The sequence below is a fragment of the Frankliniella occidentalis genome, unplaced genomic scaffold, assembly GCF_000697945.3.
Source record: "Frankliniella occidentalis isolate FOCC.00 unplaced genomic scaffold, Focc_3.1 Scaffold10, whole genome shotgun sequence".
NCBI classification, from domain to species: Eukaryota; Metazoa; Arthropoda; class Insecta; order Thysanoptera; family Thripidae; genus Frankliniella; species Frankliniella occidentalis.
Window position 1 is genome coordinate 973,283 of NW_026267140.1, and position 19,154 is coordinate 992,436.

Consider the following 19,154-nt stretch of genomic DNA (forward strand, 5'->3'; position numbering starts at 1 on the left):
TAGAACACGGGCGGGCGGTGCACCGAGCCACCGCGGCGCTTTTTCGGCGCCGCCTATTTTGGTGGCGTCGCGACGCCGCGCCATACACCCGCCACGCCCCGCCACCCTCACGAGCCGACCCAGCCCGGCCCGGGACCCGCCCGCCACCCGAACAACAAGGAGCATCCACCTGTCCTTCACTTGTTGCATACATTCATAGAGGATTGCCGAGTGAGGCCCGCAAAGCGAACCGCCTCGGCTTCCCTCCCGGCCTCTGCGCTACCTACCGGCCCTGGGCCGCGCCTCTGCCCCGCCCAGCTAGTAGTGGCCGGGCAAGACGAGGCCGGGCCGAGGCCGGGCCGAGGCCGCGCAGGGACCTCCGGCCCGCAGGCACGGCGGCGTTGGTGCTGGAGCGGGTCTCCCGGTCCCAGTCCCGGTCCGACCCAGCCCGACCCGACTCCAGCTCCAGCGAAGCTTTCAGCCCCGGCCCGGCTGCCCAGGCCGACAAGCTCCCCCTCGCCCACCTCACCCTCACCCCCTCGCTCGGAGTCCGAGCCCCGACAATGGCCGCCACGCCGAGCCGGCTGGGGCCCGGCCCGACCCCTCCCTCCTCCGCCCTCTCCTCCTCCTCTTCCACCTCACTCTCTGGGGCTGCCAGAAGAGACGAGCCGAGCCGGGCGAGCGGGCGAGTCGGGGCCTAGCCGGGGCCCGCGACCGGGCCGCAGGGCGGGCAGAGCCGAGCCAGGCCCCGGCCGGCTCTGTGCTTTCCTCTCGTCACGGGAGAGGCGGGGGGAGGGGGAATCGATAGAGGTGGAGGGGGCGCAGCAGGAACGGAGTATGAAGTGTCGACCCTATCCCGCGCGGACGGCCGGCCCAAGCGCGACGCCGTTTCACTTTATGCAGCACAGGGACGATAACAACGAACGATGGGTAGGATTCAAGACCAAGGCGGGAAGGGAAGGGAAAGGAAAGGAGGGAAATGCCAAATGGGCGGGAAAAGAGAGGGATTTTGAATCGTCCGTTTTTACTCGCGGTACGAAAGGGTTTCCAACTCGGGAATATTAATGCAAAAAAAAGTAAACCTCCCAGTTATTAAAGTCTGACACCCATCCAACGCAACCTCTCCCGTGTAAATGCCAAGTGTGAGTATTCATAACCCGCGCATCCCCGAAAATACTACGCTGAAAACTTTGCACTGGCCTTTTCCTGCATAATTGGTGCGCAATCCCCACCAACTCCTTTCCCCCCCTTATAACCCCGTTGCGGAGACAGTCCATACCGTCTCCGTTTGTCAATTCCCTCCAATTTGAACAGTCACTTGTTCACCACCAGGTTGGGAGGTAGAAGAGGGGGTAGAGGCATCTTAAGGAGGGTGGTTGGAGGGGGTGGCGGGTCAGGTACGGAGCGGCCCGACCCGGGGATGTGACGGGAGAGGGGGGGGGGAGCAGCCCCGGGGAAAGTGCGGCGTCCGTGCTAGGGGGTGCACGCGCTCTCATTCCCTCTGCCCCTCTTTGCTGCTTTCGGTGTGCCCCCCGTTCTCTCTCACACACACGCGCTCCCGCATTGCTCTCTGGGATGGCCGGGACGAAGCCAGCCCTGCGCGAGGCTACACGGTGCCAAGTGGGTTCCACGCGAGGCTAGGGTATGAGCGCCCCTCGAGGCTCCCGCCTGACTGGCCTGCCTGCCAGAGGGAAGGCCATAGGCCCGGCCGGCCAGGCGAGGCAGAGTCGACAATGTACGCAGAGCACAGGACGTAACGCGGGGACGGGGCGCGCGGCGTAGGGGAAGTCCAAGATCACTTTCCATCAGTGCCCATACAAGACTCATTTCAAAGTGGACTTTTTACAGTTAAGTTTTCATAGAAAACTGTTCACACAATTCTGGCATGTTAAGTATTAATTTAAAAATCATAGTGAGCTTGGAATTGTTGAGTATCTTTCAACAAGGCCCACTTAAGTAAGGGAGTGGACGCATTGGTAGAGCGTGTTAATTTTCATTATATAATTATTCAATAATTGTTAGGTGAATGAGTCAAATTGAAAAATTGAAATAAACTGACAAGAACGGCTCAGTGAGAAAGATCTGAACTGTTTTTGAATCAAAATAAAAGGATTTATTCGCAACTCCACACCACCCCCCGCATCTTGAGAGATGAGAGCGCTGGTTGGGGGGTTGGAGTTTGGAGGTTGAGGGCTAGAGGTTGATGGAAGGGGATGGGGATCAGGGATTTGGGGTTGGGAGGGTGGGGGTGAGGGAATAAGGGGGTGGTTGAGAGGATGGTTGAGAAGGTGGGTGAATGAAAGGGTGGGAGAGGGTGAGGGGGTGGTTGTGGGGGACTGTTTGGGAACGGACATGGGGCGGGGGGATGGTCCCCTCGTAGTGAGTCCCCTGGTCCGGGCCGGGTACAACACAAATTCGCAGATGGAAGAACGAGTACTAGGCAAGGGAGAGAGAGATGGAGCAAACGGGTCATAAAATCGCCTTTGAGAACCACCCAGGCAAAATTAAAGCCGTATATGAGCAGGCAAATTTCCATTAACTTATACCAGGAGCCTGATTTACCCCGCAGTTCTGTATTTATACTGTAGCTCATGCAGGCGTGTGGGCGGGTTGCCTATCCGGTCGGGGTCGCAAGGTACTGTGTCGGCGCCGTGGTCAGCGACGGTAGGCAAACCCGCCCGCGCGCATGCATGCGGTACAGTATAACTGCAAAAGTGCGGAGGGTTAATCAATGAGGCGTCGTTTTTAATCCAGAGCTATTTACCGATATTTGGTGATGTGCACATGGCAGCGGATAGCACCACCGTGGCTGCGGGCCTCCCTAGGCAGGCCGCCGGCAGCGCAACTAGTTATCACCAGAGGACTAACGAGGATAGTCCCGGTCCCTGTGGACTTCCCCCAACCACAAGCCCCGTCAACACCAGGGGGACGCTCCGGTGCATCGTCTTCGACATCACCTAGTGCCCGGTCCAGGCCACAGCCGCTCCCGCCCGTCCCCCTCTCCTCGGGGCCATGAGCATTCCAGCGACATGGGCGTCGTCCGGCGCGTCCGGCTCGGTCTGCCTGGTCGAGCTTAGAGTCCTACAGGACTCTAGTCGAGCTGGGCCGGGCGTCGAACCACGACACGAAGATGTGGTTCTCATACCTGAGCAACGCACCTCATGCTGCTTGGGGAGGAGGAAGGAGGGACCTGGCCCTCTCCCTTCCACGCTTCCGAACAACCGAAGACGCGTTCGAATGAGGTGCGGGCCGAGCGCACGGGTACGTGGCCCGTCGGCGGACGAGGATGGTGGCTTCTCGCTTCGGAAACAGCCCTATGTTGTCTCGGCTCCGGCGCGGGTCCGGCCGCCCGGAGAAGCCGGAGGCCCGGGACTTTCTCGGACGTGACGTCTCATCGGACCCCTCTTCCCTCTCCCCTTCGCTACGCCCCTCTTCCTCCGTTTGACACTTGGCACCCACTCCACGGCTACGTAGACTTAAATCAACAGGTGAGATTCGACGGCTAGTACTTTTACGTGGAAACAGAGTAAGACTGGTACATTTCACAGCAATTCGACGCTCGACCGGTCAAAAGTCTGTGGTCAATTCAATAAAAAGCATAACAACAGCAAATTCTACAGGTTACCTGTGTCTGCACCAGGCGCTAACCGGTGCTCCTCTACCTAAAAAGGATGAAAAAGAATTAAGTAAAGAACAGACTTGAAACCATTACACTCGAATGGTGACTGTAGGCTTTCCAAAGAACGTGAAAGCAGAATTAAGTGAGTGACTTAATGGATGAATAAGTCATCCCTGCTTGAACTCATGTTTTAACCTTGTTGGTCAGTTTTGATTTGCTGGAAGTAACTCTTAATTATAGAAAATAATTGGATTCATCCAAATTATTACAGACAAGATATAAATTGTAAACACTCTTCAATGCAAAGTCCTGAATATGCCTGATTTTATCTTGACCTATTTAGAATGAATAGAAGAAGCATTGAATTTTGATCTTTGAAGAACTACTATAAGCATGTGTTTTAACTTTCAGGTTTTTTGACCACAAACTTAAAATGAGAGGTCTATCACGGACTACCAAGCTGCTCATAATTGTTGTTGTTGTAGCATGCTCAGCCCTTATATTGCTGAACATGTTTGAGTTAAATAATATAAAGGAAACAACTAAACCAGCGCAGTCAATAAAACCTAAAGTATTGAATCAACCAAAGTATGTTGTTTACACAAAAGATGTAAGTAAACAAATCTAAACTTAATTTTAGAATAATATTCATGGCATGACCTCATATTTTCTTCTTTTTTTTTTTAATCCTCACTTAGGGAAAGACAGGGCATCTGAAACATGTTTATAATGTTATGAGGAGGCTTGGGTACGAAGAAGCACAGATAGAAGAAAACTGGGATGTGCTTTGGTCCCATCCTTACCCATTTACGATTTTACCAGCTCTAAAACATCTTCAGCCTCACCAAAAGGTAGGAACAAAATGTATTCTACACAGTATATAAAATACAAGTTGTAATAATCAAAAAACTTACAATATGTAAAAATTTCTCACAGGTCAATCATTTTCCTGGATCTGGCTTCATAACAAATAAAGCAAACCTGGCTACCATGGACATCCCATACGTACCTAAAGCATTTCGCTTGCCCAAGGACAAGCAACTCCTATTTGAACATGTATGTTTGCCTTTGAAAAAAATATTACATCATCCATTATTTCTGCATAATTTAACTGTAATCTATTTCTTTTTTTTAATACCACTTCTTTTGTTTTAGGTTAAAAGAAATCCTAAGAAAGTATTTGTACAAAAATCCAACCACCATAGAGGAATTCAAATATCAAATGTTAATGAACTAGACCTTTCAGCAAATGGAACATTTGTCCAGGAATACGTTGATAGACCACTACTTGTGGATGGCTATAAATTTGATATAGGAGTTTACACCATCCTCACCTCAGTTGATCCATTACGTGTTTATATTTACAATGGAGATGTTCTTTTCAGGTGAGTAATTTAGGCAAAGAATAAACTAAGATAAGATTAACATATAATTAATTCCACTATACCCCATAGGTTTTGTCCAGAAAAATACCATCCATTTGATCCAAAAGTAGTTGACAAATATGTAATTGGAGATGATTATTTGCCTACATGGAAAGTCCCTTCCTTGAAAAAATATTTCACAGATGGAGGATTTTCTATGAAGGAGAGCTTTGATGCTTACATGAGAGAAATTGGTAAAGAACCAGAAAAGGTGTGGAAAGCAGTAAAATCAGCAATTCAAGAAGTGTATTTGAGAACTGAAATGTCCATACTGAATCTTTTAAGTCAGTATAAAACCAAACGCACTTTCTATGAAATGGTTCGATTTGATTTTGTGATAGATGAAGATCTCAATGTGTTTATTATGGAGGTAAGGAAATCCTGAAATAACACAAATGTGTAACAATTTCAAAAAAGATATTTCACTATTATTTCAAAACTTATTCTTCTGAACCCTTTTTATAGGCAAATATGTCACCAAATCTGTCATCCCAGCATTTCCCACCAAATTCAATTTTATATGAGCAGGTTCTATACAGCCTGTTAAGTCTTGTAGGTGTGGGTCAGAATGTTCATAAACAATCACTTTTAAGGTACAGTAGGTAGATAGTTCCTTGATTGGAATCAAGGAAGATAACTTTACTAACCCCATATGTAACCTTATCTTTGAATTGTCACAGGACAAAAGAGGATATCATTATGCAAGTAAACTCGAAACAAACTGGTGTCTACCCGGAAATATGTGGAACAAGATGTGAAACATGTATGGCTCCTGAATGCCAAATTTGCCAAAGATGTCTAACGGCTGACATGAAACATACTCTTGAGAGTGCATACTTGGAACATATTAACAGGCATGAATGCCGGCGAGTGTTTCCACCCCCAATGGTAAGTGTGTTAAAACAATACTCTGTCAAACAAGAATGCTCGATCATAATCATAAACATTTGTACTTACACAGACTCAGAAAGAGGCAGCACAGAACTACGTTTTGGATTCTTATAGCCCAGAAAATCAAATGATGTACCGTTGGTTCAAAGGGAAATGCTTACAAGATATATCATGGTGTGAATGAGCAAGGCCTCACGCCAGTTAACTGTGGTTCCTAATTGTTATTTTTTTTTTATAAAGAAACCTACTCCCAACCTGTAGCACATCAATGTTTTCCTTTACATTGTCTTTAGCCGAATCGAATAAAGCTCCAACAAAAGGAATGCAGGTAATAATTAGGTACGTTAGTATGTATTTACATTACTGAGCACCGTATATGGAATACCATATACTTTCCTGCCATTGACTGATTTAGTATAGACAGATTTTCGTGTCTATGTATGTGCCAAAAAAACAGTAGAATCCAATAAAATTGTTGATTTAATAAACCCTCTTTTTTCCCCTTAATTAGAATTTAAGACCAAAACAAAACTTAACCTACATCACCTTTTCATGACTGCTTTGTTTCATAGTTTTCCACCATCATGTCATTCAGGCCTAATTCTTCATTCTGATCATAGGTGCGATCATAGTGAGTTACACTCAGTGCTGGGTCAGGATCTGGAGCTGTGAGAGACTGAAAAATATTTTTTACATTACTTAGAGGCACTTTAATGAAGTAGTAAGTCAACACAAGCTCACAGCATGTTTTCCATACCTGTACATAGCTGTTTCCTGCCGGGTCATCTAACACCAATGTAACAGATTCTTTCCCTTCTAAAATGTCTTGAAATTTTTGGTGAAAATCAAGCAATTTCTTTTGAATCACAGGATCGGCACTGTCACTTAACATCACATCAGAGCTTAAAAGTTGGTTCTTCATAGCAGAAAGTATACCTTCTACAGTAGAGAATCTTCCCCCTAGAGCTGCAGGGCCTACTTCCACATCTAATTCAGGCACTGACAGAGAGCAGGTGTCAGACTGGTAAAAAGTAAGAAAAGTTAGAGATGGAAGAGTGATAGACTTCAAACAAGTAATTCATTTTAAGAGGGACTCAAAAAAAAAAGAAAAGAAGAAACTTACTTTTAGGACATCCCTTGAAAAATCCTCCTTGCTATGAACTTTAACTTCTATTTTCATACCTTGAGGCTGAATACCTCCACCACTCTTGACCTCATTAGTTCTTTCTCCACAGGTGTCACAATTAGTAGCCATTATCACAACTTCCTTAAAATAGGGGATATCTTAAAATATATTAAGGAAGACTACTCTAAATTGAGATTAATATTTGTTGTGTTCAATAGAGGATTTGACTGATAATACAACTGGTGGTAAAGATACTATATAGCAACAAAAGGATACTGGTTACTTTCATATTAGTCATGCACGGAGCTCTACACCGAGGGCAATTAGTCGGAAATTGAAGAACTTCTCCTTGCAATGTCTCTAAAGTAAATTCACCTTCTTTCAAGGGTTGCAAAATTCCATCTTCAGTCAAAGTTGTCTTTTCCTCCCCAGAGACCTAAAAATCACAAAGCAATAAACACTATTAGGATGAGATATGTTACTACTAAATGTAGAAACTCCTGACTGAATAATAATTTGAATTAACCTCAGCTTCACTATACAATCCTAAAGAATGGTTTTGTTCTGTAGTGCGATTGAAGTGAGTAATGGTGACTCCAGGATCTGTTTGTGGTGCATTAGGATTCTGAACAAAGGTGTTACCACTAATATCTTCAAAAACCTGAGAGAAACAATCCAAAGAGTAACATCTGGAGATTTCTTACAAAAATCAACTAATTCAAAACCTACCATGGAAAAGGGTGTTTCTAACTCTTTTAATTTAACAAGTTTCTGTAGGAATTCATCTATTTGAGCTGCTGCTTCAGGATGTTCTTTCCTACGAACGACTTGATCCTGCTCAAGGCCCTGAACACTGCGGTCCAAAACTCCTTCGATAGTTGTTACCTCTTCCAGAAGAAAGTAGCACAAGTAGTCATTAAGAAGAGTCCATCAAATGGAGTGTCAGTTTAAAGCAGAAAAAGTTGTATTACATACCTCCTTTCTGAGAAAAAGCTGGAATTTCAAGCTGAACTTCAGGTACACAAACTGAAGTTGAATCTGATTTGACAACTTGACGATTTAAGTCAGTTGTTGATGCAATCTTTAGAGTTATTCTTACACCCTTTTCCTGGATCTGACCTCCAGGTTGAATTTCATTGTTGCTAAATCCACAGTGCTCGCAGTAAAATGACATGAGAACAACTTCCTTGTAGAATGGAATCTTCGTAAGAAGCAGCCTAGTGATGCCCTAGAAAAACGAATTCACTCATGTAAAAAAACAAAGACGATATTTCTAAGCAAGGAAAAATAAACAAGAGCCATAAATGGATTCTCAGGCGAAGAAAAGGCAAATGTTTATGGAACGAGTGCAAACGGGTTGTGCTCCTCCTTGTAATGGTAAGGTTAGAAATAATGGATAACATATTTTAACTAAAACGTACATTTTCACCGCAGTTCAAACACAGACTCTCAATTTCTGTCGTCTCAGGGTCAGGATCATCAGCATTAATGTCACGAAAGAGAGGCTTTTTTACTGATTCGCCCATTATGTTGTAGAGATCACAGCAGAACACATTGAGCACTTGAGCACATCAGAGGAGCACATGCAACCGGTTGGTGCGAATAGCGATCGCGTTACCTGCCCCAAACTCTCTTTATGGTGCACACAACGCAAGGAAAGTTATATGCCCTGCGACCCGCCACCTCTTGGTGCGGACAAAACTTACGCACCACACCTCACCAAACCCTCGCCGGCCGCTTGTAGCACAAACCGCAATTCATTTCACCTTTCATTGTGAGCAAAATTTAAGTTGATATTTTTTTGCGTCCACAGAGCGAGGCGCGAGCGGCGTCGTTCGGCCAAACCAAGTCCGGGACTCCCCTCGTTGCACGGCGGGAGACGCGTTTCCTAGCTGGGGAACATGTAACAAAAACGCGATACATTCGCATCAATTTACTCTGGTGAATTACGCGCACCAGCTCGCCGCGATACGCATTGCCATAGCTCCACGACAACCGCGGTCATTAGAGTTTCGGGGCTGGGGCTGCGACCCATATCCTCAGTTTAAGCCGAGGATTAACTGGGTGCTCCCACAGTGAATAAACGTTCACCGAGGTGATGCGGGGTAAAATTAGGCGACACACGCTCTCGCACCCTAGAGTCGCGGGCGCTGGGCGGGCGGGCCACCGTCTTCACACAGCTGCTTGGCGGGCTGGCCTACCCAGCGCGCAGCAGGCGCCATCAGAGCCTTATCAAAAGCATCGCCTCGTGTGACGTTCGTTATTTATTGTATTAAGTACCCCCCTTCGAGTAACAACGCTGGCTAGTAATACCAAAAAATTAGCTCAACTATTAACATCTTCATCTTTTATCCTTTTCATTCCTACTAATTCCAGGTTGTGGGTTGTGACGTCACCCCCGCCTCCCCCTCTCCCCCTTCCTCCCTCCCCGTACAGAGGGCGTACTTGACTTTGTACGTATGATAAAGTTGAGGTTAAGAAGAGCGGCAACTGCTGTATTTATTTTGCTTTTTCACCTAATAGATGTCCCAAACTAGCATTAACTTCGGAGTTGGGAAACTTAGCAGTACTCATCTCATTCACCCCTACTTTCTTTGACAAACGTCGAAGGAGTTAAATACGCAGATTTGTTTTTGCTCAAGACGAAAGGGATCATTAAAGTCTTGACTCAGGTTTGCCGTAGATTTACGACCATGAATTTTGTGACGGTATTTCACTGAAGGGTATTCTCTTTTAATTTATCGGTCGCAGTCAATCAACTCATCTGTATTGTGGTTTGTAGCTCCATTTCGCGAGTGAACTGTCATATTTGTTGACGTTTTAGTTGTTTTCTTCAAGGTTTGTTTGTACTTGTGTTTTGCAGTCTGAAGTACCTATGGGGAGAGTCATGATGTTTCGTTACGTGAATAACCCCCGGCGGCTGTTTTTCTTCGTGATTGTATCCTTTTGTTTGTATGGAGTCTTTCAAATAATTCGAACAGTCATGGATAACAGTTTAGAAGATCTTGATCGAGCACAACAGCTGTAAGTTCTTGCAATTTCTACCTTTCATAATTAGAACTCTGCATATTGCTTGGTTTACACTGTCTTTTATCTTATTATTATCATTTTGCAGAAAAGAGATGTTAGGAGAATTCAGCCGTGCAGTGAAGATGGACGTTAAGTAAGATTCATGGACACTTGACGTCTGAGTATTTCCTTATATTCTTTCTTGGGGTCTCATTCCTGATTTTCTCCCTTCCAGAAACGTTGGACAAGTGTGTAGACATCCAGTTTTGCCAGTGCATGCTCCAGAAATGATGAAATTTATCAAAGATATTGATAAATTCCATTGTGATTCTGAAAAAGATTGGGTGGAAGTTAATGGATCAACAGCTTTTATAACCGATGAAGCTAAAACTTTACATGGGGAAATTGAATGTACCTTCACAGGTAAGTGTATACATAAATCTATTCATAAGTGTATTCGTAAGTAAATATCTGGTTTATATTTTATATAATCAATCTATTACCTTCATTAATTTGATAGACATTCATCGAAACAATGAATACACCACTGGTGATGGACTGACAACGTCAACCCACCATCAATATAATCTTGAAGCGAGTGATTTTGTGAAGGTTTACTGCAAATCTGAAAGTGGAAATTAGTAAGTTCTCTATCAAGAAATAATTTCATATAACTAGTCTAAATAAACTGTTTTATTATACTTTTATATAAAGTAGTTGTGCCTGTGTTTATCCTAGGTGCTATTTTCCTTCATGCTTAACAATTTTGGTAACTTTGTTTCCCTTCTTCAGCTGGAACAGTATTTTGGCTGGCATTCGCCATGGCGAGGAGATAGTAGATCGCATTGGATGGGATCAAGTACCTGCTGATGGCCTAGGTCTGAGTGTTGTCATGTGGGGTATGGATTCCATCTCTAGGAACAATTTCATTCGGAAACTACCACGGACACACAAGTTTCTCACGGAAACTTTAGGTGCTCTTGTCCTTGAGGGTTATAATATTGTAGGGGATGGAACACCTCAAGCCCTTATCCCAATTTTAACAGGTTTGTTTAATTGTTCTTTTGACTGTAAAAATCAAACAAATTTTATACTTGATATTTTCATTACTATCTCTTTCTGTCACTTTTTTAGGGTCAACTGAGTTAGAGCTCCCAGAAACAAGGAAGAGGAAAGGATCAAGGGCAACATATGTAGATGCGTACCCATTTATTTGGAACGATTTTAAGTCAAATGGTTATGTGACAGGTAAGAAAATGTTATTCATCAATTATTTTTTATCTGTCTATACCTTGATTTCACATTCAGTGTGTTCTGTTGAACTTTAATCAGTGTAGCTAGAGAGCCGTGAAGTTTATTGCAAATCACAATTTTTAATGTTATCACTAGGCTCAATTTTTCAAATTAAATTTTAGGATATGTGGAAGATCAGCCAGAGATTGGGACTTTTACCTACCGCCTCAAAGGGTTCAATAAACCCCCTGTCGATCACTATGGAAGGTCGTTTTATTTGGCTGCTGAGTCTCATTGGCGAAATGAAAAGAAATGCCTTGGCTCCCAAGAATGCCACAAGGTAAAGCTCTTAGGTGTTTCTTTCTCTCTCTATTAAAAACATCATGTAAATGTGATGAGTCACTTGTAATTTTAATGCTCTACTTGTACCTAAATTTTTCTTTTGTTGTCACAGATAATGTTAGATTACACAAAAAATCTCATGTCAGTCTATCGAGACAAACCACACTTTATGTTATCTTTTCTTGCTCAATTATCTCATGATAATGTAAACCTTGTGGGGACTATGGATGAGGATCTCCATGCATGGCTCGTTAATGTTCATGAAAGAGGATTTCTGAACAATACTCTTCTAATAGTATTCAGTGATCATGGGCCTAGGTAAAAGAAATGTACCTCATCTCCATTTTTAAATGGAAGTTCAATGACATACTCTGTTGGTTTTATGAACAAATATTTTCTTCTCCCAGGTTTGCAGACATTCGTCAGACGATTCAAGGAAAGCAGGAAGAGAGACTCCCATTCTTTTCTTTCACTTTTCCTCCATGGTTTAAACAAAAACATCCTGAGGCTTATTCAAATTTTGTTGCTAATACAAAGCGGTTATCTTCGCCGTTTGATATCTATGCTACTCTCAAGCATGTCATTCACTTCCCATCCAAATTAGAAGAGAATGATTTGAAGAATCGAAGTATGAGTCTTTTCAACAAGGTACACTTCAGAATTTAGTTTTAACTTCTATAGTAGTAGCAAGTTTGCTAATACAACTTCTATAGTTCTTAACCATTTTTTTCTAATAATTTTCAAGATTCCTCTTGCAAGATCATGTGCCCATGCACATATTGAAGCACATTGGTGTGCATGCCTTGATTGGGATGTAGTAAACCATAATGATCGTGTCATACAGGAAGGTGCCAATGAATTTGTCAGGTTCCTAAACAAGTTAGTAAACATAAACTGGGATTTTAGCTATCATACTTAAGATTGTATTGCACCAATTAGACCAACTTATCTGTCTTTTTTATCCTTTGTGTTTTTTTTCATGTCAGCTTTACCCAACCACAGAGGAAATTGTGTGCCGACCTTTCATTGGATGAAATAATTTGGTCCGCAAGATTACGCCCAAATCAAAAACTTTTAGCCTTTCATCATTCGTCTGACCCTGATGGTTTCAAGCCTGATTTATCTGGTTCTCAGCGAGCCAACACTGAAATGTTACAGATCAAGCTAAGAACTAAACCAGGAAATGGACTATATGAAGTGTCAATGTCCCATAACTTAGTAACTGGATATTACACCATTAGGGTAAATATTTCTTTAAATAACAGTAGATTACCTAAGGATTACTAACAAGTTGTATTTTAAACTGCCGGTTTGGTTTCAGATTCAAGACGTTAGTCGCATCAACAAATACGGATCAGCAGCCCATTGCATTATGCAGACAAATCAAGACCTAAGAAAGTACTGTTTCTGTAAGGATCCTCCAGCCACGTTTTAAATTGTCTAGTTGTAGCTTTAAATCCACATATCTCGCTAACTTTTCCAAGTAAAAAGACAAATTGAAGTAGCTCACTTGAATTTACTATCTTGTGAGTGGATAAGCTGTTTAAAATGCATCATCTTCATAAATGTTCTTCTTAGTTTATAATCTGGATAAATTAAGACATCTATATGCTGGGTGAGTTGAAGAAATAACTTTTTAAAGCAATCTACAAAGGCAAACCTGTCCTGTATCATATTTACGCAATTATTAGCTCACCTTTCCTTTTTTATAATTTTTGTGGCTTTGGAACGTGGGTGTTCTTTCCATGTAATCAAGGTACGTTTCTGCAGAAGTTCTTTCCTATGGGTCCTCTTTCCTTCACTTTTGTGCTGCACGTGTGCTGCCATGTATTCTTTAAATTCTGATTCGCACCCTTTCTTTCAAAATTGTAACCATATAATTTCTTTTTGTAAAATTCGGATTGTGGCTCAGAATTGAGAATTGGGTACCCATTTAGTTGGGGTCTCACATGAGTCTTTCTTATGACTCCTGTAAAATTTGGGGTGTGACTTAAAATAGTATAATTGCGATATTGTGGAAATAAATGTTTCACATGTGAGTTGCAGTGTAGGTTTCAAAAGAAAGAAGCCTCTCTGTTACTTAATTGAAAACCAACAGTTTTAGAAGAGTACAATGTTGAATATTTGTTGAAATAACTAAAAAATTAGTAAGTTACACACTGATTAAAAGGGGCTCTTTAGTTTGTCTGTGATCTTGAAGTTAAATACTACTTCAAAGCTGTGTATGTTACAGATTATATGCATACTTTCATTCAATGACTTTGAATGTACTCAAGCAGTGGCGTTGTAGGTAGAGTTCCCTTCTATACCTCAAGTTATTGATGCTCTGCTACCGTAATGCAGAGATCTTGGTTATCAACAGCACTAGTCATAATGAACAAGAGACACAGACTTGTGGGCAACATACACGAGTGTTTTTTTTCTTAAAGTGAGAGAGTGTGAATGACAACATAGTGGCTTGCAAGCCACAAAGCCGTGACCCCTGCTATAAATGTATTTCTGTGATTTGATAGATTCAGTAGTCATAGAGGATTTGTAATAGTACTTTAAAAATAAGTATTTTTTATCTTTCAGGACCTTATGTATTTCAATTCTTAGCAGAATTTTGACGTAGTTAAATCTATCTGATTAAATATTGTTGAAAATGTATGTTACGGTAAGCATTATTATAAGAAAGAATCACACTTGTTGTAATTTCTCTTCTTAATTTCGTGATATATGCACTAAAGTGTAGCATTTAGTAGTAACGTAAGTATCGGTACTATTAAAATTAGGTACCTATCAAAGGGGTTTAGGATAGCTCTGCAAAGGCAAGTTTTATATTTGAGTGGAAGAAAACATGTCCTAGTATGCTTGTTGGTTGGTATGTCTGATCCATCAACTTTCACAGTATTTACTTGCCTATCATATTTATGAACCTCATCTGGTAGCTGCTCCTTAAAGATTGTTATCCTGTGAATAAAATTGAGAATTAAAGACTATAGTGGACATATTCTGAGAAACAAGTATGAAAACTAAGTTTATTATGACTTCAATAGATGTTACAGTATTGCAGTTGAAAAGTCCCTCTCTTGTCATGAGAAAGCAGTTTTAATAAATCTGACAGTGAGTTTGTTAATATTTTCAAGTACTTAATTGTCGTATTACATTTTCTATGTTAGATATCAAGTTAATTGCACTGTTAACGTTCCTGAAATGCCTTATTTGCCTTAATGCAGAAATAATCATTACAAAGTATTGTTCTAGGTTCTATAGGACAGAGTAAGTCCTATACCCAATTAGTCAAGGGATAGGGAACAAAAGCTGGTTCTGGTTTATTCAAGATTTGAGTGATGTCCAGTAACCACAGATAGTGATGTGCCTGTGATTGTCAAAATTCTAGCCATTACTTATATGCCCATCAATTCTTTAGTGTTAACATCCAGTTTAGGTCCTAATTAACTCTTTAAGTGTGGTATCCCAGAGAACACGAAAATGTCACAAATAGGTCATTCTCGGTCATTTGACGTCAAAATGACCGAGTTTTGGCCTAAATTTTGACCTTTCTTGTGACCAAATTAGTCCTTTTGATGTCAATATGACGTCCTCGTGAGTTTTTCGTGTTTATTGGGATACTGTATTTTGGGCAGTGTGCTCTGCAGAGCAGCCAAGAAGAATTTTGAAAGTAATTTATGTGTGCCAAGTACAACGTAGGTACCTCATTTCATTTCAAAATGATTATTCTAAATTCCATTAAATTCAGTTTCACATTTGGGACTAGCATTAACCTGTATTTTTATATTAGTATAATGCTGTAGAGTCATGTTGAGTAATAAATACACTGGGTAAAAATTGCCAATCCCAATTTAAGCCAGTGCTTGCTTTCAGAGCCTTGAAATTAAGGTTCAACCGTCTTGCAGATGAGCCTGCTAGCTTAAACACCTCACCATCAAGAATTTTTAATTTAAAAGTGTATTGTGCATTTTTTACTTGACGTGACTCCACTATGAAGTTTGCTTAGATCAAAATATTTTAAGAAGCCACAGATCAATGTAACTTTTGTCCAGTCATTTTCTTTTTTAATGCAAGATGTTTTCAAAAGCGTTGAGTTGATTGATTGTTCTCAGTTTTTGTTCAGTTAAATGCACATTGCTCCTCTCAGACTACGTAGCTATCAACTACTGTTTGTGGGACCAATCACTAGAGGAGTTGAGTTTATGTGATTTGCTATGTTTGAAGGACACACAATTACTGTAAAGGAAATATGTACATTAAAGAAACTTATAATGCATTTTATCTACATCATCAAGAGACTGAGTTTTGTGTCATGCCACGACTGCTAAGGTTCTGTGCTTATACCTGTATCATGTTACTGAAAATTTCATGCTCAAAATTATCCAAAGCTTATTCCCATTCTAGTCTTTGTGAAACTTATCAGCCATCTTTGTCAAACCTTGTAACATTTTTGGGGGAGTTGAGTTTGGTGCTGTTATATAGTGTCGACTTTGTACTGTAATGTGCTCCAGTGATTTGTCTTAAAATCATTTGTATTGTATGGTTCGGATATTTTTTCCGCTACCTCTGGTGATTTTTGTCACCATTTTGTGTGTGCTTGATCACATTATTGCAACATCATCTTTCAAGACAATTGCATTTTATGTAGACGTCTCTCTTAGCAATCATAATTTGTCCATATTGTTCAATAAAATTTTTATTGGACCCAAATGTGATTTATTTTCCCCCAAATTAAAAACAAATGAAAGAAATCCTTCCTGTTCTTTGAAAGCTTTTATTTCTCAGGTACATTTCTTTTCAAAAGTTGTAATCTACAGTCAAATCTGAAGTCCTCTTTTTGTGAATACTGTCACGGGTAAACTTCTTTTGGTCCTATTTGCCACGCCCACCCTGCACCTTCCCCTGCCAACAATTTCAGATCTCGCCTAAAGAGGGCGATGACATCACCTGAAGATGAGACTAGTGTATTCCTCCGTCGATAATCGGCTTTACAACCCTTCAATTTTGGTGGCAGACAAATAAAAAAAAATCTTTGACTGCAAAATTGTGTCTTCAGTTGAATTTTATCAAAAATCAAAGAATGTCCGAAAAAAATTAGCTAATACGGGAGCGCACTACTTTCTCGGGTGGGGTACTGCGCGCACGTAGGCAGCGCGTCGGTCGGTTTGTTTCTGCGGTATGGTTTGGGTTTGTCGTCTGTTTGGCTTGAATCTGAAGATTTCGACGAGGACGTCGTTTGTTTGTGTTCTGGACGTTTGCGAAACATTGCGCACGGTAAGTGTCAATTGAGGTAAATGTTGGAAGCTTTATCCTCTCATCTTTTTGTCTGTTACCCATTTCTGGAAGTTTGGGGCTAGGCCTACTCAGGTCACCATTGACCGGCAATGGGCGAGTTCCTGTTTGTACGAGTAAGCGGTTCTCATCAAGCCTTATTATACTGTTTTAATCTGGTATTAGAATAACTTGTCGTACTGGACAGTAAATTTTAATGTCCTATTTTCAAATTGTACTGTTCGTGCCATTCAGCCACGCAATGAAATAATCACTTAACCGCTTCAGAGCCCAACCCCCTTTTTTTGTTGGATTTTCTTCATTATGTATTTTGGACATTAAACTCAGTCGTTTGTTATTGTTCAGGATTTTCTATTTTATTATTATTAGTCTCTTTCATCATTCTAACTATTTCCTGCCGTGCATTGATTAACTATATAATGTTTACTGATTTTCCTAACCTACAATACTGCTTGGCATTTTTGTTTAAAGGGAAACAATAGTTATTGTTTTAAACTTAAAAAATTAAGCGTTGTTTTTCATTTTTTTTCTCATTTGTCTTGGGACTCAAGTTACCTCCAGTACTTCGGAATGTTTTTTTCTTGTTATGTTTGTTGTAGTTTTAATGTAGTAATATTGATGAGTTCTGATTTCAAATGTAATATCTATGAAAATATGCTTTTGTTTTGTGCTTGTTTGCGTGTAGGAAACGAAAGAAAACAAAAAACAGCTAATGCCTTGTATACGAGGATTTTCTTTCCTATATTGAGCATACATGCAAGGAAAATCGACCATCATTGTTCTTGCCAATGCTCAAATTTGTTTAGTTACAGATTCAGAAACCATAAACATTTCTCTGTATGTTTTCAAGAACTTTGTTCGTAGATCAATTAGCTACATTTGTTCTTTCCCCTACCTCTCTCTGTTTGTGTTTGTGGATGGTGAGAGGTCATGCTCACACCAAATATCTGCTGAAGGGTGTCAAGTTATCTCATTCCATTAACTGTTGTTAAGCCTACCTTCTCATTGTATCATTACCAACTATGATTGTGTTCTGTAATTTATCTTTCTTCCCCCTGTAGGTGCAAGGCTGGTGACCACTGGAGGGGGGCTGCATGTTTAGGGTGAGTAGTCAACACACAATTTTCCTAGTTAGGTTTTCTGACATTCCACTCCGTTGTAGGAATACTGGAAATGTTGGAAACAATATTCCATTGTTACACATGTTGAACCCCAGTGAACATGTGATCCCTCATGACCTGCTGCTTTTGCTGGTGCGTTACGCAAGCCCATTCATGTCATGTGCCCTTGTTGACTGCCCTTTGGTTTCTCCCTTCTTGGTGCTTGTAGGAGTAGAGGAGATAGGGGGCAACTGTCTTCTGAATCTTTAATGAGCCCTGCCTTGCGGCGCGCCGTATACTGTGGGCATCTCACAGGCCACTCCAGGGTTCAAGAACCCCCTCCAGGGCCCCTCCTCCCTACCACGCTACCCCTTTCGATGGCTGAGGTCGGTGACCCTTTCTCTGGGCATCCACTGGATATATGTGAGAGCGTAATAAAATAAAAGCCAACTGAAAACTTGCCTAAAGGTTGATCTATCCCCATACATCCGGACTAAATACATTCCTCGTGGAGACGAGGGTTCTCCTGGTTCTCCCTAAGGGCTGACCAGTGGCAGCGCGGCCCCTCCCACCCCTCGAGCTCATCAGGACCAGGGCGTGCCCAGTCGCGAGCCCGGGGACCTGGCCGCCACGCCCCCAGGGAGTGAAGTGGAAGTCACCTGCTTCTGGGCTGGGCGCGGCCCGCCGCCGGCCCTACGCCGCCGATCGCAGGGCGTCGATATCGCTTCGACTGCGAGCGCCTCTGGTCTGGTCCCTGCAGGGCTGCCGCAGGGGGGCGCTTCCCGGACGTCAGCTGATGGCTGTGACATCACTATCTCGCTCTGCGCGACAGTCTCGTATGCACCCCCCCCCCTGCCCCCTCAATCTCACCCCGTCACGCCACACCACGCCCATTTCGTGTGCTTCGTAAACTTCGTCAATCACTGGGTCAGACGGCAGCAGGCAGTCTACCCCTCCTAGGGGGGCGCCTCACCCACGGCCACCCCGCACATGGGCTGTCCTCAGCCTCTTATGAGCCGTGCGGGGCGCTTCGCCTGCTGACCTGCTGCGGGCCGACCAACACTAATGACACTCGGAGTGATATGAACCCGTGACACGACGGGCAGGCTGCCTGACGGCCTCGATGCGGGAGGGACTGGAGCCCG

The 19,154-nt window shown here is 42.5% G+C and overlaps 4 protein-coding genes across 4 annotated transcripts in view; 3 read left to right on the forward strand and 1 right to left on the reverse strand.

The window, feature by feature from the left end:
• Positions 1–6,401, forward strand: part of LOC113203998 (probable tubulin polyglutamylase ttll-15) — a 29,862-nt gene extending 23,461 nt beyond the window's left edge. The window contains exons 2-8 of the mRNA XM_052277499.1: positions 4,010–4,208; positions 4,297–4,449; positions 4,535–4,654; positions 4,754–4,983; positions 5,053–5,392; positions 5,488–5,615; positions 5,703–6,401. Of these exons, the coding sequence (XP_052133459.1) occupies positions 4,010–4,208; positions 4,297–4,449; positions 4,535–4,654; positions 4,754–4,983; positions 5,053–5,392; positions 5,488–5,615; positions 5,703–6,027 (1,495 nt within the window). The 3' untranslated portion in view covers positions 6,028–6,401. The remainder of the gene's footprint in view (positions 1–4,009; positions 4,209–4,296; positions 4,450–4,534; positions 4,655–4,753; positions 4,984–5,052; positions 5,393–5,487; positions 5,616–5,702) is intronic.
• Positions 6,376–8,641, reverse strand: LOC113203997 (zinc finger protein ZPR1). Its single transcript, XM_026418989.2, has 8 exons — positions 8,461–8,641; positions 8,015–8,267; positions 7,769–7,926; positions 7,566–7,700; positions 7,316–7,475; positions 7,037–7,197; positions 6,671–6,934; positions 6,376–6,589 (listed from the first exon to the last, which is right to left on the reverse strand). The coding sequence occupies exons 1-8, from the start codon at positions 8,563–8,565 to the stop codon at positions 6,464–6,466; spliced, it is 1,362 nt and encodes a 453-aa protein (XP_026274774.1). The 5' UTR covers positions 8,566–8,641; the 3' UTR covers positions 6,376–6,463.
• An 819-nt stretch (positions 8,642–9,460) lies between these two features.
• LOC113203995 (uncharacterized) lies at positions 9,461–16,321 on the forward strand. The gene is made up of 14 exons (XM_052277497.1): positions 9,461–9,711; positions 9,791–9,813; positions 9,903–10,063; positions 10,155–10,202; positions 10,284–10,471; positions 10,569–10,689; positions 10,841–11,094; positions 11,183–11,296; positions 11,464–11,621; positions 11,736–11,941; positions 12,031–12,271; positions 12,369–12,502; positions 12,610–12,865; positions 12,945–16,321. Exons 3-14 carry the CDS (start codon positions 9,915–9,917, stop codon positions 13,056–13,058), a joined length of 1,983 nt encoding a protein of 660 aa, XP_052133457.1. The 5' UTR covers positions 9,461–9,711; positions 9,791–9,813; positions 9,903–9,914; the 3' UTR covers positions 13,059–16,321.
• A 402-nt stretch (positions 16,322–16,723) lies between these two features.
• Positions 16,724–19,154, forward strand: part of LOC113203990 (spectrin beta chain) — a gene marked incomplete in the record, with an annotated part of 59,245 nt that continues 56,814 nt past the window's right edge. The window contains 2 exon segments of the mRNA XM_052277496.1: positions 16,724–16,891; positions 17,971–18,012.